Source organism: Artibeus jamaicensis, unplaced genomic scaffold (genome assembly GCF_021234435.1).
Source record: "Artibeus jamaicensis isolate MK-2021 breed Jamaican fruit bat unplaced genomic scaffold, CSHL_Jam_final scaffold_833, whole genome shotgun sequence".
NCBI lineage: Eukaryota > Metazoa > Chordata > Mammalia > Chiroptera > Phyllostomidae > Artibeus > Artibeus jamaicensis.
Genome location: NW_026522056.1, coordinates 27,487,939 through 27,515,086, shown reverse-complemented (window position 1 = coordinate 27,515,086; position 27,148 = coordinate 27,487,939). Strand labels below are relative to the sequence as shown.

Below are 27,148 nucleotides of genomic sequence, written 5' to 3'. Positions count from 1 at the left end.
GGAACTGGAGTATATATACTGTGTTTGTCTGCCATTGCTGGAAGCCAGGGTCTTACAAATAACAATCTTTTAAAAGTAAAGGATCATTCTGACTATGCGAAGCACCCTGATTAAACTGTATTATCTGCTCTGTGACTCAATCTTCCTTCTGACACTTAGATGTAGGATTTTAATGTGAGTGGGGTGGGTGAATCCCCCAGATTGTAGTGATACAATGCTTTTGACAGCTAATTTTGGTGCCTTCAGAGGAGTATCTGTGCATAGTGAGAGTAGCAGGCAGGCGTATGTCAAGCTCTGCAGCCCCTGCAGCAGGAGGACCGTTCCCACCTCCTGAGTCTCTTTCGCAGCCCCGCCCTCCCCTCTAACCTGTCCAGCCCTGGTCCTAGGCAGGTCGGATACAGGCACCTGGAAGAGAATGATTAGGGGTGGTGCAGTATATCTTGTGTATTCTGAATTCTACCCTGTGGGGTTGAACAAGCAATGGCCTGTGCTTACTTGGCATGTTCTTTCTAGTTTGGAAGTTTATGTGAGTGTCATTGGTGTGTCACAGTGTCACATGGTAACGGTGGCAGGGCTCACTGAGAGTGTAATAGCAGGTAGTACAATAAAGGACAAGATATAAAGGAAGGGGATGAACTTGGGAGGGGAAAGGATAGGCTGCAGATGCCAGAATTTCAGAGGATTAAGCCAATATCTTGGTCTGAGAGAGCAGGCAAAGCTGGATACAAGAAATCTAAATGTAGAATCAAAGAAGATATGACTAAGACCAGACAAGACCAGATTTACATAGCAGGCATGACATCATTTCACCGTGTTTGGGATTTTAAACTGGCATGAGTACATGAAAACATTATCAGGTTTAGGCAGAGAGAACAGAAATGAACATGGCAGGATCTGGTACAAACAGGTTCACAAAAATTACAACCAGAGAACTTTTAGTACCTTCCGTTCTAGGCCGGGGACTGTGTTTTGATTTTATTAGCAGTTCCCGTATTTATGGTAGGGTGCTGTTGACTGGCAGATACCACCAGCTTCCCAGAATGAGAGCAGGGGCCTACTTCATTCGCTTAAAATCGCCCAGTTCTCACCATCCTAACAAAGAATGGAAAGCGCTTCTGAGGAGGGTGAAGGAAAACAGAACAGAAACACTGAACCTGAGTGAATGGCTCACATAAGAGGTGCTGACATTTTCCTTTGGTGAAAAGACTCACACACTTTTCAGTGATTAATTGTTAAGAGGTTTGAAAAAATACAAGATAACTCACATTCTTTCTATAAATAAATATCTCTTGCTACATTTATTTAATTTAAAAATACCCTGTCTTCCATATAACCCTTCTGCTCTAGAACCTAGATTGTCATAATGCTATAAACCTGTAAATCTTGCTTAACTCCTACAGTCCTTAAACCCCGATAGTCTGGTGCAGGGAAAGGAAGATCCCTGATCCTATTAACTGACCTCCATGCCTGTCATGCTGACTCAGGAGCACTGGTTCCCAGTATCACGAGCAGCCATGCATCAGTTAGCTATTGTCACAGAAAAATCTGTTACAAACCACTCCAAGTCTCCACAGAATATAAGCATAAGCAGGTATTGTGCTCACAAGTGTGATGCTAGGGTTTTCCTAGCGGGTTTGGCTTAGCTGCGGGGTTCTGCTCCTTGCTGGAGGTCTGGCCACTCTGCGGTCATGTCCGGCATCCTTCCCCCACCAAACAGGCAGCCGTGGGGTGGTCCTGTCATGCTGGCGGCAGAGGCCTGATGGTGGGGGCGGAAGCCAGCTGCGTGCTGGGGCTTGCACACTGACTCCTGCCCACGTACCACAAGGCAAAACAAGTCGTGAGGCAAGTGCAAGGCAACAGGCTGTCCCCGATGAGGTCAAGACAAACATTCAGATGCAGAGAGATGGAGAAAAGGTCAGGGCCATGTTTGCCTGCAGTAAGTTTTCTGACGCCGGGAAACATCTTCCTTTGTTATCTTGATTTCTTTATCATGATGGCATTTAGCCTTTGATTATTGTCATTTCTGTCTGTCACTAATCTTCACAGAGGAAGATGTGGAATAGATGCCACCGTGACTCTGCCCTTCCTGTCTCAGTTACTGCTAAGGGATGAGGACATGCTTCCCCCCTGAGGTCAGCGCAGGGTGTCAGCTCTGCACCCCAGTCAGTTCTAACCAGTGAAGCAGGTGTGAGAATGCAAAATGCCTGCCATTCTCATGCTAAATGAACCAGATTCTACTCACTCTGAGCTCATCAAAATACCTGCAGTGCAATAAAAAAATGGGTCTTTCTATGCAAGATACAGATGCCATGATGTGAAATGTCTTGCTTTTCTTAATTCTGGCAAATATGGTAATGTGCTCATGGAAAATTATCAGGGAATAAGACATAAGACCTACTGTGTGCCCTATAAACCAGGAATTAATGTTAACTATGTTGGAGTTGCACTGGTTTACCAAACACATACTTGATGTCTGGGGTGATTATGAAGTAATTTGACCAATTCGAGTTTATATTTTTGTGTACCCTTTTAATAAAATGGTTTCTTAAATGATTTGGTAGCCACTTCCCTCCAAGAAAGTGAATAAGGGCCCAACTTCCCTGGTTGGTGAGCCCATTACCTGTCGCTTGGATCTGCCTCCTTTCCAGGTTTCGGTGCTGTGCGCCTTCAGTCCCTGTGAGCCACCCTGGGTGACAGGCTCTTCTCACACCCAAGTGTCCGTTCACTCGACAGATACTTTGCATCTTCTGTACAAATCAGGTTAAGGCACGGTCCTTTTGCCTTGGGGAACTTGCCACTTACAATTACACAAATAATCACTATCCAATGCAAACAAATACAAATTTAAAGGCAAACCAATGAGGGGTTTGGGGCATTTGAGAAAGGCTTCAAAGAAGAGGGATATTTAAGTTGGGTCTTGAAAGAGCTTGTTATTCCCAGAAAAAGGAAAAGGGGAAGGACAGTTCAGGCAAAAGCATTTAGACACTTCAAGGCATCAAGTCGCAACAGTCTAGAACATGCTGAGGGATGGTAGTGCAGGTAAGGGGGATGAGTGAGGAAACTTATTAGTTCACATGAGTCAAGGGGTTTCAGCAAGACAGTGGCACTGGGGTGGAGAGAAGGACCTCTTCAAGACACATGTTGAAAAGTAGTTTGATAAGACCTGGTGATTGGGTGGAGGAGGAGAGGGAGGGGAAGGTAAGAAAAGACTCGAAGATGACTTGGTGTTTGTACCTCGGGGTCCTGCCTGGATATAATGCTAGTCCCTGGAGTGGGGGGTGCAGGAGGAAGTGCAGGGTGTTGGGAGTGGTGGGAGGGGGTGACCTCCCTCCATGGGCTTCACACAGGGTCACGCTGAGATTACCTGGTGAGTGGCTGAGGGCTCAGAGGTGGGTTTGTGGTTGGGTATGGAGTGTGGGAGCTTGGAGTGGGTGACATCAGCCGGGTGTATTAGAAGCCAGACTGGAACCACTGAGGTGGTGGCAAGGCAGTAAGTGTGGGGCAGCTGCTAGATGTAGGGTCAGGTGGGGTCCTCGGTGCAGGACACACACAGAATTGTAGCTCAGCATAAGATGAGAAGTGGGCAAGAGAGACACCAGTGGGTGGGGGGAAAATGCAGAGGGTGAGGCAAAGCAGGACTTAGTTAGGGACAAAGGGTTCCGTGGGCACTCCAAGGGCAGGACGGAAAGTGTGGTCCAGATTCAGTGCAGTCACCAAGATGAAAACAAATTAAGTGAGAGGTTCCTCCAATCCGGGAACTGTCCCTGACAGGCTGCAGGCAGGTGTTACTGAAAACACTCCCAGAAGAAATGAAGTCTGAGGAACAGTGCCCTGTTCCATCTGAGACATTTTTTTAGAGCAACCGTAAGGCTGGTCTCAATGAGCTCCCATGACACTTACATGTCATATAAGTGTGTCTGTGTCGGAACAGCAGCTATCTTGCTTTGGAGCATGAAAAATGAAATATTCTAAGTACTCAAATTGTTTTTTCTTTTTTCTTTTTTTGCCTTCCACCGTTCTCTGTCTTCCTTCCTTTCCTTCCATCATTTTTTTCTTCACTGAGATGTAAGATTTTGATGAGTTTGAAAAGACTCAGAACCTGTTACATGTTGGGTGACGCACCTAAACTTTAGAGAGGATATTTTGAAGTTCAAATAGTCTCCCAGTATACCAAGAAATCTCTAGTTTAGCATGGCTAGAAGATTCTCCTCGAAGTGAGCAAAACTAAAATGAAATCAAATTTATGTGATTTGGATTCTCTGTGGAACGAATTAGCACTCCATTCAGTCAGGTATTGTCTATAAATTTCTGGAGGCATGAAGGTTAATAATCAGCTGAGCTGGAAGCAAATAATATAGGATTGATCAGTTTTTACCCCAGAAGCTTTCTCCTAGTTGTATGTCCAACTCCTAAGGTTGCAGATGAAGCTGAGTTTCTGCTTCTTGTGTTTTTTCCCAGATTCCTTATTGCCAATGTGGTGACTTCTAGAAATTTGCCTGCTTCTGGCAAAACTTAAATCTAAGATGTTTTTCGGAATGAAAACCGGAAACCAAATATACTATTTGATATAGCATTCTCTGGTGCCATACAATAGTGATTGTTGTATTTATGTTTTCTTAGTTGAACATAGGCCTCTATTTTCTGGTTTCACATGATTTTTACAGAGAATGGTTATTTGTAAATTATGAAACTATCTCAGCTGAAATGCGTGTGCAAGTCTGGCCTTTGGTCCTGAACAGCATTTCTCGAGGCAGGTTGGGTAGAGCTGCTTGGTTGAAACACATTGTTGTTACTTCAGGTGCTGAGCAGTAGAAACACGCTATGGCTTGGATGACTTACATTTCACACTGGTTTGAGCAAGATGATTGGTATGAAGGACTACGAAGAGTAAGCTATATTTATGTTGTAATTACAATTTTTGTGCGTTTTTTTGTTTTATTTTTCATGCAGTTTTATTACTCTGTTGTTTATGCTGGGGACATTTTTGCATTGCAAAATTCTGAGTGTAAATTAGATACTTGTTTGATAGATTTGAGAGCAGAGGTAAGAAGATGGTACATACAATTAATCACAATTATACATTGAAGAAAAGGCATCTTCTAGCCTATTTTAGATGAATTTGTAGTGTTTTCAGATTGTTTTAGGCTTTAAATACAGGGTGGGCAAAGTAGGTTTACACAAAACAGAGTTTCTTCTTCTATTATTATTTCTTAATTATTGTATTATTTTCCACATGAACAACTGTAAACCTATGTTTGCTCCAGCCTTTATAAACTGTAATTCCTAATGAGATTAATGTGTATAATAGCAATAATTTCAATGAGGTCATTTTACATGAAGAAAAACATTGAATGAAATAGGTGTGTATAATAATACATTTAAAACTTTTCTGAAGAAGAGTGCCATGTTATAGGTGATAAATTTCTAGGCAATTAATTATATTTCGAAAGGATTTGCAGTGTTACTATGGCAACTTTGGCACAGTATTTTGAAAAGCTATTCTGACCTATTATTGCAACAGTACAAAACTACTATTTAAAAATACACCTTATCAGAATGCATTTAGTTTGGAATGATATATGATTTCCCTGAATATTTTTACCTCTTTAATGGACAGTTTCTAAATTATTTAAACAAATGTGATTTGTGGACTTTTTCATTAATGAGTGGACCAGAGGAGCCACGATCTGTATGAAGTTCCACGCACTTTTCTCCGTGTCGTTGGAGGGTGTGTGCTACTGAACATACCCAGTGCTGGGTTTGTCTTTTATCTTTAGGTTTCCATTCTAACCATGTCCATTGAAGATATTTTCCCAGTACTCTAGTTCGTTTCAACTATTTCTTTTTTAAAGCTACTTTTTCATTATTTATTTTTAATATGTTTTATTGATTATGCCACTACAGTTGTCCCATTTTCCCCCTTCATTCCCCTCCACCCTGCACACCCCTCCCCCCAACCCCCCCTTTAGTTCATTTTCATGTGTCACAAGTTCTTTAGATTCTATATTTCCCATACTATTCTTGCCCTCCCCCTGTCTATTTTCCACCTACCATCTATGCTACTTATTTTCTGTATCTTCTCTCCCCTTCTCCTCCTCCCACTCCCCTGTTGCTAACCCTCCATGTGATCTCCATTTCTATGGTTCTGCTCCTGATCTAGCTGTCCTCTTAGTTTGCTTTTGTTTTAGGTGTGGTTGTTAATAACTGTGAGTTTGCTGTCATTTCACTGTTCATATTTTTTATCTTCTTTTTCTTAGGTAAGTACCTTTAACATTTCATACAGTAAGAGCTTGGTGATGATGAACTCCTTAAACTTGACCTTATCTGAGAAGCACTTTATCTGCCCTTCCATTCTAAATGAAATAATAAAGCTACTTTTTAAAAAAGATTTTTTAAATTTATTTATAGAGAAAGGGGAAGGGAGGGAGGAAGAGAGGGGCAGGAACATCGATGTGCAAGAGAAACACCCATCGGCGTGTCTCTTGCACGCCCCCACCTGGGGCCCGGCCTGCAACCCAGGCCTATAGTTGTTCAGTTGTCAATTCTCAGCTGTGTGAAGCCTCTTGCCTCTTCTTCAGATGTTTTTCCCTTCACTGTGAATCACGCTGGTAAACAGCTCTGCAGCCTGTCAATTTCTAACTCTGGAGAAAACTCCTGTCCTGCTGCACATCCTAAAGTACTCAGCAGGGAGAGGTGGAGAATTAGTGCGTAGCTTTCTGTCCTGAACTCCATTCTTACCCATAAAGGATGAAATACGTCAGCTTCTGGGTTTAACAGTGGCACTCCAGTCCCACTGGACACACATGCACACACACTACAGTGTCGGCCTCCTATGTGTTGCATGTGTGTGCACTGTAAATGGACTGAGTGCATTTCTGATGTCGAAACAGGGAGTTTTGTTTCAAGTGCAGCCCATGCACTCCCTCGGTGGGAGGGGCAGGGATGACAATATAATTTAGGGGGCAGGGTGACTGATTCTAGAAAATTGCTTTTTTTACTAAAGTTATGTGTTTCTTTATACTGATTTTGGGGAAGCTCATAGAAATTATGAGGATTCACACTCCTGTGCTCCACTGTGACTCCAGTCTGCCCTTTATTAATACCGTTGGCCTTGATAAATTAATTCCTGGCTCTGAAACATTTATCTCAAGCTGTTCTAGACATAGTTTGACCCTCAAATCATATTTGCTTCGTGAGTTGGGGCTCCTTCTGGCTCAGCTTTTGACCAGTTCTTATACAGACTTAGATGCGGAAGAAAGATTCCATTCTAAATAATGGAATTTGACACATGAATAGTGACTTTAATTTTCTCAAAAGATCCAGCTTATTATTTATTTCTCAGATCATGTGTGTGCATATATACCCTCTATGTCGTATTTCAGCATAGCGGACTTTTTAGTAGATGATTTGTTAAATGTTCACAGAAAGAGGCAGAGATAAGACGGACTTTTGAGTTGAAAACTGTAGTTGGGACATGCAGTGTCTGAAAAGTCACATGCGGTCATGAGTTTGATCTTCAGATCACTCAGCTGGCCTTTATACATTGATATAATTAGTGTTTATGGCATTTGTATTTCTACACACACAGAGACACATACTGTCAACTTGATTTTAGCTTAGTTTTATAATTTTATTTTTTACAGCATTATAATGTGTTCTAAATTTTATTATGATCATTTCATATAATACTCTCACATTTTCAAAAGCGAGCCCTCATACTATAGACATCTAATGAAAATACACTCATCGCTTTTAAAAATATTGTGTAGACTTACTGTGCAAAGCATCTTCACTATAATTATGAGTGTGTGTGTGTGTGTGTGTGTGTGTGAGTGATTGAAACTAAAAATTGTATGTAGGCTAAAAAAATGAAAATTGTGTCTTGCAAGACTGCTGATGCTCAGTGGCATGTGGGGTGACAGATGCCAGGCCTTCTCCCTGAGCCCCTGTCTGCCTGTGTTGCTCAGTGGTCTGCACTGTCTGGTGCTTCCTCTCTAAGGTGCATGTGTTCTTTCTGGGCCGGAAAGAAGCTATATTCTGGAGCAACAAGTCTGTGGAATGGACACAGACTCTCAAGATAGTCACAGAAAAAATGAGGAAACAAATTGTAAAGATAAAAAAGGATATATAACATTTATGTGAACTCTATAATCACCTAAATTAAAAATCTACCTAACTATATATATGTGACATTTTATAGGATTAATATTTAAATTGCAAAGGTAGATTTGGAATCGGACCTCATCTGAACACCTTCTGCTTTCAGTAACGCAGAAGCATCAGCTGTGCAACAATTCATGCTGACCACAAGGATAACAAAAGCTCCTGGATGTTTCCCTTTATCTCCTCAGCAATTCTAGGTACCACTTACTAAAGGCTACATAGTATTATGTACATACACATATCTTATGATGCGCTTAAGTTTCATATACTGCCAGTTTAAATAATGCAGATTTATAAATGCAGTAGTATTCATATATTTAATAACAGATGATTTTAAGATATTTCTTCAAAATATTAGATTTTTAAAAAACAAAGTGCCATGTTGTTTTGTCCTATTTATTATTTTGATGGCTTGTATGGACAAATTATTCAATTCTGAATTTAAGTTGTGGGATGTAAGATTTATAAAAGCTGGACTTCTGGCCAAGATGGAGGCGTAGGTAGGCACACTGTGCCTTCTCACACAACCAAAAGAAGGACAACAACAAATTTAAAAACAGAAAACAATCAGAACTGCCAAGAAATTGAACTGTATGGATGTCTGACAACCAAGGAGTTAAAGAAGAAACACCCAGACCAGCGGGAGGGGCAGAGACAGGCAGCTGGGAGGAGAGGACTCACCAAAAGGCAGTGGCTGGCAGACCGAGTGGTCCCACATTCACATGCAGACAAACCGGGAGGAGCAACTGCGGAGCAAGACAGACCATGCAACCCAGGGCTCCAAGTGGGGAAATAAAGCCTCAAATCCTCTGACTAAAGTCACCTGTGGGGTTGAGGCAGCAGTGCAAGAAACTCCCAGCCTCACAGCAGGGTCCATTAGAGACCTGCAGGGTCCTAGAACATATACAAACCTATCCACCTGGGAATCAGCACAAGAAGGGCCCCAGTTGCTTATGGGTAGTGGGGGAAGTGACTGAAAGATGGCAGAGAGCAAATGGCACTGTTCCCTCTCTGACTCCTCCCTCACACACAGCACCACAAGCAGCCACATGGGTTGCTCTGCCCTGGTGAATACATAAGGCCCCGCCCCTTACTACATAACAGGTGCATTGAGACAAAAAATGTGGCCCAAATGAAGGAACAGATCAGAGTTCCAGAAAAAATACAACTAAGTGATGAAGAGCTATCTAACCTATCACATGTGCAGTTCAAAACACTGGTCATCAGGATGCTCACAGGATTGGTTGAGTCTGGTTGAAAACTAGAGGGAACAGTGAAGGCTATGCAAAGTGAAATAAAGGAAAATGTACAGGGAACCAACAGTGACAGGAAGGAAACCAGGACTCAGATCAACAGTTTGGACCAGAAGGAAGAAAGAAACATTCAACCAGAACAGAACGACAAAACAAGAATTTAAAAAAATGAGGAAAGACTTAGGAACCTCCATGACATCTTTAAATGTTCTTATATTCAAATCATAGGGGTGCCAGAAGGAGAAGAGGAGGAGTAAGAAGTTGAAAACTTCTCTGAAAAAATAATAAAGGAGAACTTGCCCAATCTGGCAAAGGAAATAGACTTTAGGAAGTCCAGGAAGCTCAGAGAGTCCTAAAGAAGTTGGGCCCAAGGAGGAACACACCAAGGCACATTATAATTACATTAGCCAAGATAATAGATAAGGAAAGAATCTTAAAGGCAGCAAGAGAAAAGGAGTAAAAAGGAGCTCCCATTAGACTCTCAGCTGATTTCTCCAAAGAAACCTTGTAGGCAAGAAGGGGCTGGAAAGAAGTATTCCAAGTCATGAAAGGCAAGGACCTAAATCCAAGATTACTCTATCCATCAAAGCTATCATTTAGAATGGAAGGGCACATAAAGTGCCCCTCAGATGAGGTCAAGTTAAAGGAGTTCATCATCACCAAGTCCTTATTATATATAATGTTAAAGGGACTTATCTAAGAAAAAGAAGATCAAAACTATGCCCAGTAAAACAAACTCACAGCTATTAACAACTGAATCTAAACAAACAAAACAAAAACAAACACAAACTAAGCAAACAACTAGAACAGGAACAGAATCACAGAAATGGAGATCACATGGAGGGTTATCAGTGGGGGAGTGGGAGGAGGAGAGAGGGGAAAAGGTACAGAGAGTGAGTAGCATAAATGGTAGGTAGAAAATAGACAGGGGGAGGTTAAGAATGGTATAGGAAATGTAGAAGCCAAAGAACTTATATGTAAGATCCATGGACATGAACTAAAGGGGGGGGGGGGAATGTGGGTGGGAGGGGTGTGTAAGGCAGAGGGGAATAAAGAGGGGGAAATGGGACCACTGTAATAGTATAATCAATAAAATATATTTTATAAAAAGATCTATTAGAGCTGGTGAAGAGCAAGGGCATAGCAAATGATATGATAAAATTGTAATGTTTATGGTATCTAAATATGAAAAATAAAAAGTAGGAAATCAAAATACACTGATAGTTAAAGTAGAAATTATTGACATGGATTTCAAAATAACTTACTGGTTTTTAATAAATAAAAATCAGTAGTATGACTTCTGGCATGTTCGGAGCTTAGGAGTCTTCCCTCTGGCCTAAAACAATGAAAAGCTTAATGAACTGACCTTAGATCCATGACAGACATGAGGTCACAGGACAAACTGCTGCCCCCAAAGCAGAGAGGCAGACACAGAGAATCGGGACATGCTGGAGTGGAAAGCACCTCCAGGGGCCTTGGTGGGCACCAGTGCAGAGGGCAGTGTTTGGAGAGGTGAAGACTCCAGGGAGGCTGTCCTGCTTCTGTGAGTCTTACCTCTAGGACCTCTAGGGTCCTCACATGAATATCAGAGAAAACCCCTTAATGCTCTGGTGAGGGAAGGGGGAAAAGGAACCGCTTTGAAATGTCCCAGAGCCTTCTCTTCTCCTTAACGAGGCTGCCCTGGGGAGAACTTAACCTGGTGGGGTTATAGCAGAGCCTAATTTCTCTGGGTGAAGGGCCACACCAAACTGCAGCCCCTTCGAGCCAACTAAGGGAGGAGCCTTCTAGAATCATTGGTGAGGTTCACGTTCCACAGGCAAAGGCTCACCGAAGGTCAGAGAACTAAGCAGAGGACGAAGATCATGTGCCCTCTTCCCATGCCTCACCACCACCCGGTACATGTTCCCCTTTCAACACAAAGTCACAAGGCACAAAGTCACTAAAAGGCACATGCCACAGTTTAAAGAGATGAGGCAAGCCTCAGAACCACAGTGACATATGGCAGGAATGTTGGAATTATGCATTAAGAACTAGGATTAACAGACAATATGCAAGAACAGATGGATGATATAAGCAGAGAGATGGAAATTCTAAGAAAGAATAAAAGAAAAAAAATGAACGACCAGAAACACTGTAACAGAAATGAAGAATGCCTTTAGTGAGGTGGTTCCTAGTCTGGGCCTGGCCGAGGAAAGGCTCTCTGAGCCTGAGAAAGTGACAACAGAAAAACTTCCAAAACAAAGAAAAGGAAAAAAAGAGAAAAACAAAATAACAGAACATCCGAGAACTGTGGTACATCTACAAATGTATAGCACACACATAATAGAAATAACAGAAGAAGAAGAAAAGACAAAAAAACAGAAGCAATAATTGAAACAACAATGATTAGAATTTCCCCCCAACAATGTCAGACACCAAACAACCAATCCGGGAAGCTCAGAGAACACCAAGCCGGGTAAACACCAAAGAAACCCCACCTAGGCAAATTATATTTAAACTGCAGAAAATCAAAGATGAGGAGAAACTCTTGACAGAAGCCAAAGGAAATAAACACTCTACATATAGAATAGAAAGGATAAGAATTACATTTGACTTCTCAGAAACCACGTAAACAAGAAGAGAGTGGAATGAAATATTTGAAGTGTTGAGAGAAATAAAACACCAACCAAGGACTATTTGTATCCTGCTAAATTATCCCTAGAAAGTGAAGGGGAAATGCAGGCTTTCTCACACAAACAAAAAATTCAACAAATTCTTGCCAGTAGACCTGTCTTTCAAGAAATGTTGTAAGTTCTCCAGAGTGAGGAAAAAGATACAGGCCAGAAACTCAGATCCACATAAACAAAGGAAGAGTATCAGAGAATTAATAAGTGATGGTAAAATTAAAATTTTTGTTCTTGATCTTAACTGATGTAACAAATAACAGTTTCTTTCCAAATTAAAATAACAGTATGTTGAGTATGTATGCTTATGTGTACACACACACACCCAGACACACACACATATGTATATATATATGTGTGTATATATATATATACATATATATATGTATATATATGCTCTGTATGCTTATGTATAACTGAACTGAATGGCAGCAATGGTGCAGGAATGGGAAGGAGGAATTAGGGATGTTTGTCATTATAAGTTACTGACAATACTTGAGATGGGGGATACTGTCATTCGAAAATAGACTTGGATTAGTTGCAAGTGTATATAGCAAATTCTAGGACAACCACTAAAATATTTTTAAATGGGGTATCATTGAGATGCTAAAGAAAAAATGAAACATGTAAAGTGCTCCATTGAAACCACAAAAGGAAGAAAAAGTGGGGAAGGCGAGAACAGGAATGAAGACCAGGGCACCGAAGTGAAATAGTAAAAACATGGTAGATGTGTAATCTAAGTATATCAGTAATGACCCTGAAAGCCAATGGTGTAAATGCACCCTATGAAGACAGAAATTGTCAGAGTGAATCAAAAAACAAGACTCAACTATATCTTATTTACAAGAAACACATGAAATACAAAGACATATAGGGAAGAGTGGAGGGATTAAACTAAAATAAAACCAAGCAAAACAAAAAGACCCTCAGATAATAGTGTGGTGATTATAGAAGAGGGTGAAGGGGGGTAAATGATGATGGAAGGAGACTGGACTTGGGGTGGCAAACACACAATACAGTGTGCAGGTGATGTGTTATACAATTATATATCTAAAACCAATATAATTTTGTTAACCACAGCCACTCCAATAAATTCAATAAAAAATAAAAAATGTTTGCCCCCCCCTAAAAAAAAGTTAAGAGATGGAGAGAGATACACCATGCAAACACTAGTCAAAGAACAGGGGTGTGGTTCTGTTCGTCTCAGACAGAACGGACTCAGAGCAAGGGGAGCTCTCAGCGTGAACTACATCTCCCGGGTTCACCGTCCCTTGCTTCCCTAATTTAAATTGCCTGCCCGTATGTCTATAGACATTTCCAGATTTAAACTCCCATTCTTTGAAGTGTACCTAAGTATACCTTGAGATTAATGATAGTAATAGGATAATTTTTTAGGACATAAAGATGAGAATTGAAGATGACAGATGTAAAACAATGAAGAGGGAGTTCATCGCGTGACGTAAATGGCTGATGTTCCTCCCCCTTTGTTTCCCAAGGTAAACATGTCCCGGGTGAGGCAGGTGGGGCTGCTGGCCGCGGGGTGTCAGCCCTGGAACAAGGACGTGTGCGCTGCCAGCGGGGACAGGTTTGCCTACTGCGCGACCCTGGCCATCTATATTTATCAGGTAATTTCATTGCACTGGGGATCGTGCATGTTTAATTAATAATTATTTTTAAATCCTTGTCACATGGAAAGTTTAATGCTGTAGTTTTATTGATACCTATTTTATATTTTACTATTTATGTTACTATATTAGTTTTACAAGTCAAGCTTTTAGAGAATGCTTGTGTCATAGGAATAAATTATTAGCCAAATCTTAATTGTTTTCTTAATACTTTATGTGCTGTTTCATCAAAAAGATTTTCTTCAAGAATTAAAAGATCCCATTTATGAATGATGAGCAAGTAGTATTTAATTCTTCTGAACCGTGTTCCCATATAAATAAATGGAATTCATTTGTTCATTGATTTCACATGGTGTTCAGTAACTACATTTGATATGAGAAAGTTGTCTGTCATGAGGAATGTGGGCAGTCTTAGAGATCACTATATTAAAAATAGCGCATGTATAGTAGATGCTGAGAAATTCTTGAGATAAAGGCCGTTATAACTACTTTTTTCCCCTGTCTTAGCTCTGTCCCGTCTGTTACGTTCTCCCAATCTATGGAGCCAATGGCCTTCTAAAATTCCCCACCTAGAGGTGCCATTCACGTCTTAAATCCAAGTCTAGTCTTCCCCTTATTCCCCCGGGCAGTAATTCTGTGTCACCAGCGAACCAACCATCTAAACCACAGATCTGAGGGTCACCTTTGATTCCTCTCCACTCACATCCTACACCCAGGTAACCAAGAGTGACTCTAATATTTCGCATCTTTTCTTATCTTCCTTATATCCTTCTTACCTCAACTATTACAATGTCTCTTAATGTTCTCTTTGCCTCTACTTTGACTCCCTCTAAACTATACCTGAACCTAATCGAACATCTGTAATGCAAATCTAAAATTTCAAATTCTCAGTTGCTCCTGCTTCCCTAATACTAGCACCCCAATTTCACAGAACGACATTCTTTTGCAATCACCCCGTCGCTGGCTCCCTCTCACCTTGAGCTCCAGACATACCAAGATAACTGCATTTCCCCAGACGTCTCAGACTCTTTTGTAGCTTGCCTTTGCTTACAGTAGTTTTGCTGTTTGCCCACACTGCCCGTCAGGAGAGTGTTTTCAGATCTCAGCTCAAGCATCAGAGCCTCTTCCCATTGAATTGGTATGTTTAATCTCAATTCTCTTCCATTTTTTCAGAAAGTTTTTTTCCCAGTCAATTGAATATTATGCCTGAAAGTAGACCAAGGCTTGAAATATATTCACATTTTGTTACAGGTATGCTCATTTCCATGCAGGAAACTTCTAAAAAGCTGATTGATGGTGAATGTGGGGTCTAAGAAGAAGCACTGAAGTGTTTTACTTATGTTTCTTTTTTAGCTGGATCATCGTTATAATGAATTTAAACTTCACTCAATTATGTCTGAACACAAAAAAACCATCACGGCCATCTCGTGGTGCCCACATCACCCTGACCTGTTTGCCAGTGCCAGCGCTGATAATTTAGTGATCGTTTGGAATGTCGCAGATCAAAAAGTCATTGCCAAACTCAACAATACAAAAGGTACATTTGTAACTGGGGTTTATGTTATTGAATGAAATGTTTTTTATTTCAATAAACAAAATACTTTATTTCAATGAGCTCAGGTTTTAAAGTAGTCAGACTCCCTAGGAGTAATCTATGTAAAAAATACAGTTCCCACCATAACTCACTGTGTGTGTACATGAGCAAAAATCAAACAAAATGTCATATTATTCGTAGTTCACTGATCAGTTAACAACATAGTAAATACTAAATAGTTTTGTTAGTGTTTAAATATAACACAAAAAGTTTAAGAATACAGGGTGGGGCAAAAGTAGGCTTATAGTTGTTCAGATTGAAAAATAGTACAATAATTAATAAATAATAATACAAAAATAAACTGTTTCTAGTACTCACAACTGTAAACCTACTTTTGTCTCACCCTGTAAAAATAAAAATAATAATTAGATAAGATTTTCTTTAAAAAATTTTTTATTGACTTGAGAGAGACAGACCGAAGGACAGTGCTTTGTGGTTATAATTATTTATGAATTCATTGGTTGTTTCTTGTATGTGCCCTGACCGGGGTTTGAACCCATAACCGTTATATAAGATTTGCTTAATGAGACTATTGTCCTTGCCTATTTATCACTCTATTCCAATATGAAACATGCAAGGTCAGTATGGTATGTAGCTTTAGTGTCCTGCTGAACTGGTTTCTCTCCTTTACCTTTAATTAGGTCCAAGTGGAAAGGTCTAGTTCACACAGTGTGTCTCAGTGGGTTGGATAATTATCTCTACATTCCTTCTACCTAGAATCATGCCCTGTAATAATGATGACGTTCAGCAATCATTATTCTGCATTAAATAGCACAATAATCTTATCTCTTTTTGAGCACTTTGTGTAGCTCAACTATTGGTTATGGTTTTGAAAGCTACTGCTGGGTATCTTTCCCATATTCAGCTTCTTGCTGAATCAAAGATACTGATTATAACTTTGAGGTAGAAAATTAAGAATCGATAATCTCACTATTTAAAAAAATTACGTAGTATTCTTTCCAGTGTGTAGTAACAATGTTGACAATCCATAGGCAATGCTATTTAAATCTTGCTTCCAAAATAATAATCATACATTTTGGAACCTTTGGATATGTTCAATATATTTAGTTTATTGCTCTTTTCTTGTCTTTTCAAATTTAGGTCATTAGGTATTTTGAAATCACTGGGAAAATATACCAATTTTGTTATGTGAGTTTTATCTTAAAAATATTTCCCAAACAAGGTTAATTTTTAACAGGAAAAATATAAACCTTATTCCCAGTTTCATATATGCTACTTATTTTTACCTGCAGCAACCAGTGAACTTCAGTGTTAGTAATTGACTATAATCGGTGAGCAAAATATTTTTAAAATTCAACTATTTATTCAGTGAGCTTCCATTACTGTAACAGTTTTCCTTAAGGTTTTCAATACATCAATAAGAAAAAGCCAAATTACTTTCGGTATAAGTTGATGTATACGAGCAACTGATAAGCCTCAGGTTTTTCTGGTGCTACGTGTTTCCCCACCAACCACAAATCCTACAAGGTTTTCCAGTGTTCTTTATATTAACAAATAGTGTATTTTCCCAATCTTTTAAATCTAGCTTTGTGTGAAATTAATTTTAAGTAACACAATAAATACTCCTTAACATTCCTTCCCTATTTTGTATGACATAAACTAAGAATGTGGTGCAATGGAATCATTCTCCTAAAGCTGTCCTGCAAGTCTGCATTATACTGTAAGCGCGGAACGACACGTTATCTCCATGTTACGCTGCAGTACAGATTAGGCAGCACACTATTGCATCAGCACCTGGTTTATCCGCTGCTTCAGCATCCGATGCCACACGCATCACATCCATTCACCTGTGTGTGTACCATACGGAGCTTCCTGTGCCACTGACTATATGAATAAATAAGACTCTTCATTAACATGTGTAGGATGATTAAAAAATTTGGGTAATGAATTTAATCAGGCTCACCTATCTTTCCTTTCTCTGAAGTTTTCAGACTTATCAATAAGTCCCTCATGCTATTTCTAAATATCTCCTTAATTTGAAGATTGAAAACTTTGATGTTTTCTTTGCAAAAAGATATTGTGAACATTTTTGGTCATTTTCATTTTAAATAATCCCCTTGAAATATCTTAAACTTTGTTTATTTCTTTCTGGAATTCAGTAAGCAAAGTAGAAGTTTGCATATCAATCCATGTTGTATCAGTATCAGAACTTTCACATCAAGCAGTTGAACATGAAACTGTTGTTTTTTTACTTAGTCACTATTTCTTCCCAATAATCAAAAAATTAATTTGAAGGAAATGAGTATTACTTTGTTTAAATGTAAAAATATTAAAATTGTCGCCAACTTGAAAAATGTCCCAGTATCCTTATGGAAAACAAAACTGAATAATATCGCATAGTTGTATGTCCTGTTTATCTCTGAATCTTGCTCGGAGAATTAAGTGAGTTAATATTTACAGAGCCCTTAGAAGTGCTTACAGAACTACACCACGATAGTCATGCGTTCTATTGTAGCAATATGGTCCCTGCTTCCCCTTGCTGCCTTTCTTGAAATATGCGTTTGGAGAGCCAGCATCCTGGTGGCGTCTTCAAGTGTACTATGGTGGTGTTATGCGTAGAGTGTCTGATCCCTTATGGGGCAAATTCTACTTCTGTCTATAGACACAAAGTGATCCTACTGTCATAAACAGTTTAGACTCTGTGTCTTTGTTTATAGCATTCTCTGTCCCTGGGGAAATAGTGCTCATCTCATATGTTTAAACTCTACTGCTCCTTCAAAGTATAACTCAGACGCCATTTACCTCCCTGGACAGTGGCCCAGGGGTTCACCAACCCTTCCCCACGTGGATTCTTTTGGAGAACCTCGTTCAGACCACATGCCTGGGCCCTAGTTGGGTGTTACCCGACATGCACCTTCCATTCAATGATCTGATGCAGTCGACAGTGAACCTGTGCTGGAAGGGACACAGCCTCTGTCCTGGGGACATCGATTTACCAGAACACTTACTTCCTTTAGGAGCTATTTGGTTAAAATAACGATGGGGAGATTTACACTTCTGTATTTTGTCTCATGGTTTAAAAGAGACTTTTACATAAAATAATGTATTGCCTCTCTTAATTTTAGTTGTGTCTGTTTTACGAATAAGGAAACAGGTTTAGAAAGGTAAAGTGACTTGCCCAGTTCATCCCAGGGAAAGCTAAGATTTGAATCTAAACTCCCAGTAAGACATGGAGTATAGCATTAATTTTATTTTTATTAAATCCTTATAGTAGCATTTTACTTTGTACAATGCTACTATATCTCCCCATTTTTTAATATAAGACCATTTCAAGCAGGGTCTTGAATCCCTTGCTAACTTCTCTACCTGTAATGCTTAGAGCAGATTGTATACACAAAAACCCAGCAAGAATCAATTGCTTTAGGGAGCATACAGTTTTGGGGGGGAAAAATCTCTGCAAATTCCTTTGAGTACATGAAGCCCTATACAATCACATTAGTGCTGTTCCCTTCATCATGGAAATACCCTGCATATGTTCCTAGTGATCCTAGAGATAATTTTTAAAATCCAGTTTCCAAGGTAGACACACTGTGTGTCCTCGTACAAACAAAAGAAGGACAACAACAAATTTAAAAACAAAAAAACAGCCAAACTAACAGAAAATCGAACTATATGGAAGTCTGACAACCACAGAGTTAAAGAAGAAACACTCACCTGGACTGGGAGGAGGGGTGGGGATAGGCAGCCAGGTGGAGAGGACTCACGGCAAGGTGGTAGCTGGTAGACCAGGCAAAGTGCTGGCTGGTGGACCAGGCAGTCTCACATTCGTGTTTGGATAAACCAGGAAGAACAACTAGGGGGCAAGACAGACCATGCAACCCAGGGTTCCAGGCAGGGAAATAGAGTCTCAAACCTCTAACTGAAAACACCTGTGGGGGTTGAGGCGGCAGGAGAAACTCCCAGCCTCACAGGAGAGTTTGTTGAAGAGACCCACAAGGTCCTAGAACATACACAAGCCCACCCACCTGGGAATCAGCACCAGAAGGGCCCCATTTGCTTGTGGGTAGTGGGGGAAGTGACTGAAAGATGGTGGAAAGCTGAGCAAGCAGCACCGTTCGCTCTCTGACCCCTCCCCCACGTACAGCGTCACAATGAAACCACGTGGGTTGCCCTGCCCATGTGAATACATAGGCTCTCCTCCTTACTATGTAATAGGTGCACCAAGACAAAAAAAAATATGGCCCAAATGAAAGAAGATATCAAAGTTCCAGAAAAAAATACAACTAAGCGATGAAGAAATAGTGAACCTATCATATGCCATACAGTTCAAAACACTGGTAATCAGGATGCTCACAGGATTGGTTGAATATGGTCACAAAATAAAGGAAATAGTGAAGGCTATGCAAAGTGAAATAAAGGAAAAGGTACAGGGAACCAACAGTGATGGGAAGGAAACCAGGACTCAGATCAACAGTTTGGACCAGAAGGAAGAAAGAAACACTCAACCAAAACTTAATGAAGAAACAAGAATTCAAAAAAATGAGGACAGGCTTAGGAACCTGCAGGACATCTTTATATGTTTCAACATCCAAATCATAGGAGTCCAGAAGGAGAAGAGGAAGAAATTGAAAACTTCTCTGAAAAAATAATGAAAGATAACTTCCCTAACCTGGCAAAGGAAATAGACTTCTAGAAGTCCAGGAAGCTCAGAGAGTCCCAAAGAAGTTGGACCCAAGGAGAAATGCACCGAGGCACATCACAATTACATTAGCTAAGAATAAAGATAAGCAGAGAATCTTAAAGGCAGCCAGAGGAAAGGAGACAGTTACTTACAAAGGAGTTCCCACTGTACTCTCAGCTGATTTCTCAAAAGAAATCTTGTAGGTAAAAAGGGGCTGTAAAGAAGTATTCCAAGTCATGAAAGGCAAGGACCTATGTCCAAGATGACTCTATCCATCAAAGCTATTATTTAGAATGGAAGGGCAGATAAAGTGCTTCCCAGATACAGTCAAGTTAAAGGACCTTATTATCACCCAGCCCTTATTCTATGAAATGTGAAAGGGACTTATCTAAGAAAAAGAAGATCAAAACTATGCCCAGTAAAACAAACTCACAGCTATTAACAATAGAATCTAAACAAACAAACTAAGCAAACAACTAGAACAGGAACAGAATCACAGAAATGGAGATCACATGGAGGGTTATCAGTGGGGGAGTGGGAGTGGGAGGGGAGAGAAGGGAAAAGGTACAGAGAGTGAGTAGCATAGATGGTAGGTAGAAAATAGGGGGAGTTAAGAATAGTATAGGAAATGTAGAAGCCGAAGAACTTATATGTAAGATCCATGGACATGAACTAAAGGGGGGAATGGGGGTGGGAGGGGTGTGCAGGGCAAAGGGGAATAAAGGTGGGGAAATGGGACCACTGTAGTAGTATAATCAATAAAATATATTTAAAAAAATAAAATAAAATGCAATTCCCAAGTAAGAAGGTAGTATTTTTTAATAAGGAACATAATTTTTCTTTAGAAATTCATGGTGCAAATGTAATTTAATGGGGCAGCCTCCTGCCGCGTCTCTGTATCATGTCTCCATATTGCATCGGTTCCAGGGACGCCTGCCTGTCTGAGCTGGTGCTGGAACTCGGGCGATGCTGTGGCCTTCAGTTCCCGCAGGGGCCCAATGTTCGTCTGGGCCGTCTCAGGGCCCGAGAGCGGAGTCACCGTGCACAGGGAGGCACACAGCTTCCTGTCTGACATCTCCCTGTTCCGATGGCACACCCAGAAAAAGGGCAAGGTCGTATTTGGTCATATGGATGGGAGTCTATCGATTTTACAACCAGGTAAGAATGGAATTAGCCAGAGGTCAACTTGTATTTTTCTCTGCATGTGTAATTTATTATTTCCGCAGTGTAAAGCCAATGGTAACAGGATTTTAATTTTAAAATCATAGCCGTGCAGACATCATCCAGCATTGCACTGATTCCAAATAATCGTTTGAAGTAAATCTATTTAAAAGAGAATGTAATACATCTAACTCAGCTGTACAGTTTACTTTGATTTAACCCCAGTCATTTGTCCCATATTTTTACTTTTTTAAGTCAATTCTTTATTTCTGCACACTTACTAAGAAAATGGCCTGAATGAGTAAGGGTGTAGAGCTGGAATATGTGATGTCTTACCACCCAAAATATTTTCCCACTCGCGTGTCAAACACTACTCGGATGCCACAGACCCGAGCAAAGCCTTTGATCTGGGCCCAGAAAGGAAAAATAGCTCTTTTGTCCCATTAGTTCATTAATCTGGCTGAACAATAAGGGGTCTGAGAAATTAAACAGTTACTAAGACAGATACTAAGTGTTAGGACCCCAGCGTTTTGCGGGGGGGGGGGGGGGGACATGATTCAACCCACAAGAACAGACTTCTCCGTCTCCTTTACCGCACAGAGCTTTTAAGACTTCAGGTGCGAACCCTTAGGAAAGGCAGTGTCTGGCTGTGCATTTTCCTTTGGCGTACACCAGTGCTCATGGGCCACAGAGACAAGGCCACTCTTAGATTCTGACGAGACACCCTGTGTGTGTTGGGAGCTTTGGGGTGTTGCCATGATTACTGGCAATGTTAGGTTTTTTTACTTTCTCCGAGGAGCGCTCACCCCCACTTCATCAGTGACTGGCTGGCCCCACCGTGGTTCAGACTCTTTGTAACAAGGAAGAGTTTCTGTCCTCCGGGTCCTTGCCGGTAGCCATGACCTCAAGCTGTCTGCTGTCCACTTTTATCTCTTTTGGAAGAAGAAAAACTACACCCAGAGGACTGCCACCATTAGGCAGTTCACCCATAATGTTAAAGCAGTGACTTTTAAACCGTGAGCTTGTTAATATGTGTTTGTATTGGTATGAGTGTTGGGGCGGGGTAGGGAGGCCTGGTGGGTGACCCGGCTGGCTTTACACCTGCTGCTCCCGGTCAGTCTGAAAAGTGCCACTTTATTCTGTGTTGTGTGCTGGATCTCATGTGAAGAGAGGGTTCCAAGGCCACAGATGTTGAAAACTACTGCTTTAACTACTTCAGCTTAAATCCTTACATAAAGCCAGATCATCAGCAATTTTTTTTTAAACTTTGCCATAGAAAAATTTAAGTGAGTGGACTTTGTTATTACCCCTGGGGTGTGCACTTAACCAAATTTGCATCGTTTTGTCTTAGAAGTGTTGTCGGTGACACTGGCTCTATCTAACACTGTGTCCCCTTTTGAAAACACGTAGGAGGCGTGGGTTTCTGGTCCGGGTTGTGGGAAAAGGCATGCTGCTTCCAAACACTTGTTTTCCTTTGTCATTTTGTTTCCTTTTCCCCATTGTGCACCCTTTCCGGTTCCTTTCCTCCTCGCCCCTGCATCTCAGATTCAAAAGCTCAACAGCTCTTTGGGTTACACGGCACCCTCATTATTTTGCGTCTCAGCCCCTGTGTCTCCTTGCCCCATTTTTGTTTCACACACAGAAACTGTGCACCTCATCTTCTTGTGACTTATGTGCTTTCATCCTTACCTGACTGCACAAGGTGCCTGGCGTTTGAAAATGAAACAATATAAATGAGAGCAAAAGAAGTAACATATATATGTAAAAATATTATCAGTTGTTATTCTAATGACTGACTTTACATTTTATAGATTCATTTTCTGTCTTTCATCATAAAAATGTGGATACTGCGTAGAACAGAAAACAGTGGCTATAACTCGTTACCATTTTGGCTATAAGCATGGGGCTTTGAAGCAACGTGATTTCCATATTACAACGTTTGCATTGCAAATCTTACCATGTGTTCTGTTGCTGCTGTTATTTTTTACATGCTGGAATATTTTTAATAAATCGTAGATATGAACGGGCACATGCAAATGCCTAAAAATGACTTAAGAGGGAGCTAATGCAGCTGAAGTTAAACCATTTTTCTGCCTCTTTTTCCCTTGTAATGATCTGCTATATTAATCTTCATCACTGTTTGCTATATCAAATAGCAATTTAGAAGACGTTTGTTTTGGGAAAGAAGAAGCAAACTCACTTTCCATGATGGTCATTGTGAAAATGTGACAAATCCAAAGAAAAGAAACCTCTCATGCGCTTTCTGTGATTCATATACACGCATTCTAAACAAAATACTACTGATTTAAAGTCAACAGTACATTTCAGTATTATATTCTGATGAATTCAATGTCAAGGCAGAAAGCTATAAGGTTTTCAATTCACTTCGCAATATTTTATAGCCTCAAGGAAATCCGTTCTGTCCAGTGTTACACTCCGACAGGGCGAAAACAGCGGGTACGGATGTGGTTGCAGGCAGAGCTGTGGCGTCCTTCGCTGGTGTTACTTTGTTAAGGAAACACTTCTTTTACAGTTCACAGTGCGCTTCGCAGAAATCGATCCTGTCTGTTAAGTGGCTGTTCCACTGCCTTTGTTTTGAGAATGAGAGGACCTGCTCAGTGGAGCCCCCTGTGGCGCATGGGCAGAAGCACTCCCCCCCCCCCACTTTGCTGGCTGTGTGTTCCACTGGGAAGGAGCAGAGACTGTTTGAGGGCACTGTGCTTCATTTAATCCCCCTGGTTCCATCTCCCTGTTTTGCTGGCTGCCTCCTTCACATTGGTCGTCAGCAGTGAATCCTGATCATGACAAATGGCGTGAGGAGTGAGAAAGGAGTGGAAGTAGATCTCCCTATGCTGTTTGTAACAGGCCTCACTCTTATAAGCTCTTTAAGCCACAAACACTTAATCCTTTTAAAAATTCCACATGGTAAGTATTGTTATGTTCTCCGTGGTGAAAATAAAAGCCGCCCACACAGAGGTTAAGCCTCTTGTCCAGGAACACAAAGCTAGGCAGTGGTGGAACTCGGGGGGGCTGGACCCCGGCTGTCCTTACACACACTGTGCTTTTCATCGGAACACGATCTTCTCACTCTGCCTAAGCCTTTTCCTTACGCGGTTGCAACTCGCTGACATTGTAGCTGATGGCAAAATCAGGTGCACCATTTACGTGTCTTTTTCTTACAGCTTTTCAGTAACAAATAGGACAAACTTTGCAGACACTAGGGACTGCCAAAGCAAAGCAGCGCAGCCACGCTCTAATTGGTGGCGGTCACAGGTCAAGTGTCAGTTCTGCGGGAAGTGCCAGCGTTCTATTCCCAGGACTCCCAGAGTTCAGCGACCTGCCAGGAGAAAATTCGTCGCGTCTCAATTATTGATCTTTTTTTGAAAAGGTTGTTTACAATCCTTGTTCTTCATGTGTCAATAAAAGGCAATAAAAGCCAGAAACATGTGCTGAGGCCCGAGTCCCTCGAGAGCCCGGATGAAGAGGACCCAGTCACGGCCCTGGAATGGGACCCGCTGTCTGCCGACTACCTCCTGGTGGCGCATGCGCACTACGGGATCCGGCTGGTGGACTCGGAATCGCTTTATTGCATCACCACGTTCAGCTGTCCCAGCTCAGCGGCCTCGGTGCACTGCTTGGCCTGGGTCCCCAGTGCCCCCGGAATGTTTGTAACCGGAGGTACGTGACCCCTCCCCCAGTGCGTTAAATGTGTGTGTTGTTTACTTCAGTCGGGAAAATGACACTCTTCTATTTGTTGATTTTGTGTAAGACTTATTAACAGTATAAATGGTGTTATAGTAAATGCCTGCTTGACTTTTATTTATACTGTGTATTTTCAACATGACAACAAATAAAAATGAAATTAAGGCCCCGCTGTCCAGGTTTCTGGTCATAAATTGGAATGTATATGAGCAACAGGTGTACATGTTTGTGTTTGTGTGTGTACAGAGGACAGAGACAGTTTAATCTCAGGGTGGCAGGCTGAGAGGGAGAGGACTGACTAGAAAAACAGTTTAGTGCATAGGACCCTATCAGCCTTTCTGGAGATTCTGAGTCCAGCGACCAGTAAGGCCTAGGCAGACCCGGAATGTATTGCCATGGGTTGAACGGATACGCCTTCATGGTTTCCTAGTCAAGAGAGACTTAGCAAAGCCAGGAGATTATGTGGGATGGGAAGATGCAGGTATTTGAAATTGTGATTAGAAATTGAATGACTCTACTTTCACTATCTACCAAGGTTCAGAAAGACACATCTCAAGTGACAGTCCCATCAGCTACTGTATCCACACTTCCCCTATTTGCTCAGTGTAAAATAAAAGACAGCGTCTTTATCCTCTTAGCATTTTAAAAGAAATCCTCTGCAGCATTATTTTTGAAAGCTAGGATTCGGAACAGTCCACATGCCCATCAGTAGATGAGTGGTTAAACAAGCTGCGGTACATTTACACAATGGACTACTACTCAGCCATAAAAAAGGAAGTCCTACCTTTTGCAACAGCATGGATGCGCCTGGAGAAATAAGCCAGTCAGAGAAAGGCACATACTATGTGATTTCACTTTTATATGGAATCTAATGAACAAAATAAATAAACAACATAGAAACGGAGTCACAGAGAGAGAGAGAGAGCACAGGGACAGCTGCCAGAGGGAGTGGCTGGGGGCGGGTGGGAAAGGTCGGGGGTTGAGCAGTGCGCGTGGGCGGTTGCAGAGCAGCCGCAGAGATGCGATCGCAGCGTGAGGAGTGTAACCAGCATTGTCGAGACAACAGGTGTGGGGCCAGGTGGCTGCTCGGGGCAGCGGGGGACCAACCACTGTCTAGAAAGCATAGTTTTCTTGCCTCTTTGCTGTGTGTCAGAAACTGGTGCAGAATGGTATCGAATGTAAACCATGGTTGAAAAACAAAGGAATTGGAAAAAAATTGTTTTCTACTTGAAGCACTTACATTACACATGGAAATAGATTCTTACATATCTTAGTTCCCTTTAATTTCACATGATATAATTAGTGATAGACACAGGAATTTTTATATACTATTATTACCATTGCGAGATAAAATTCACATACCATAAAACTCACCGTTGTAAAGTGTACAGTTTAGTGGTGTCTGTAGTTACACAGTAGTATGACCTTTATTCCTAATTCCAGAACGTTCCATCTACACCCACTAGCCGCCTCTCTCTGTGACCCCTCTCCACAGCCCCCTGGGGAAACGCGTGCACATAAACTGCTAACCTACCTTCTGTCTCCGTGGATTTCAACGTTTTCTAGAAATGAAGTAACTCAGTATGTGGCATTGTAGTCTGGTCTCTTTGATTTAGCAATAGAGTTTTCGAGGTTCATCCCTGGCATTGGGTGTGTGAGTAATTTATTCCTATTTATGGGTGAATCATGTTTCATTGTGTGGATATGCCAGAATTTAATCATTTATCAGTTGACAGACATGTAGCTTTTTGCTGCTTTTTTGCTCTTATGAATAATGCTGGCAGGAACATTTGAATGCAGGCTTTTGTATGGACATGTTTCTAGTTTTGTTGGGGGTACCTGCAGGGGTACAGTTGCTGGGTCATTCTGTGACTCCGTGGTTAATCACTTGAGGGACTGCCCAGTAGTTTTCTAAGACCTTATTAAGGTAGACTTTTTGGAAGGGGGGGCTTTCTAACTGGCTTCAGGTTTACTAGGCTTCATTGTCAGCTGCAGTTTAGCAAGGGAGCAGCTTCTGACAAGGAAGGACCCTTTAAGGTTGGGGTGGGAGGTTCTCAGGGGTGGGCTCCTCCAGAGTGTGGGGTCACTGGGGTGCTTTTCTGTGACCTAGTTGTCACGATGATTTTTGTGAGTAAGGTGCCATGGAAGGCAGTTTCCCCAGAAAAGGATTCAGAATAGAAAAAAGAGTAAAAAACATGCCACACACATTAAGGTTGAACAACATTTTAGCTTTTTCTTTGATTGTGTTGTTGTGCAGTCTTACTGTTTGAAGAATGCCAGTGAGTAGTAGTCTTGCAAATCAGAAGTAATGAAACTTTTATGTCTGGACATTTTATATTTCAAAT

General features: G+C 41.1%; 1 protein-coding gene across 1 annotated transcript in view; it reads left to right on the top strand.

Moving 5' to 3' along the window:
- WDR17 (WD repeat domain 17) overlaps positions 1 to 27,148 on the top strand; it is a 77,324-nt gene that overhangs the window by 9,992 nt on the left and 40,184 nt on the right. The window contains exons 2-5 of the mRNA XM_053659798.1: positions 13,576 to 13,704; positions 15,058 to 15,241; positions 20,868 to 21,098; positions 24,528 to 24,779. Of these exons, the coding sequence (XP_053515773.1) occupies positions 13,582 to 13,704; positions 15,058 to 15,241; positions 20,868 to 21,098; positions 24,528 to 24,779 (790 nt within the window). The 5' untranslated portion in view covers positions 13,576 to 13,581. The remainder of the gene's footprint in view (positions 1 to 13,575; positions 13,705 to 15,057; positions 15,242 to 20,867; positions 21,099 to 24,527; positions 24,780 to 27,148) is intronic.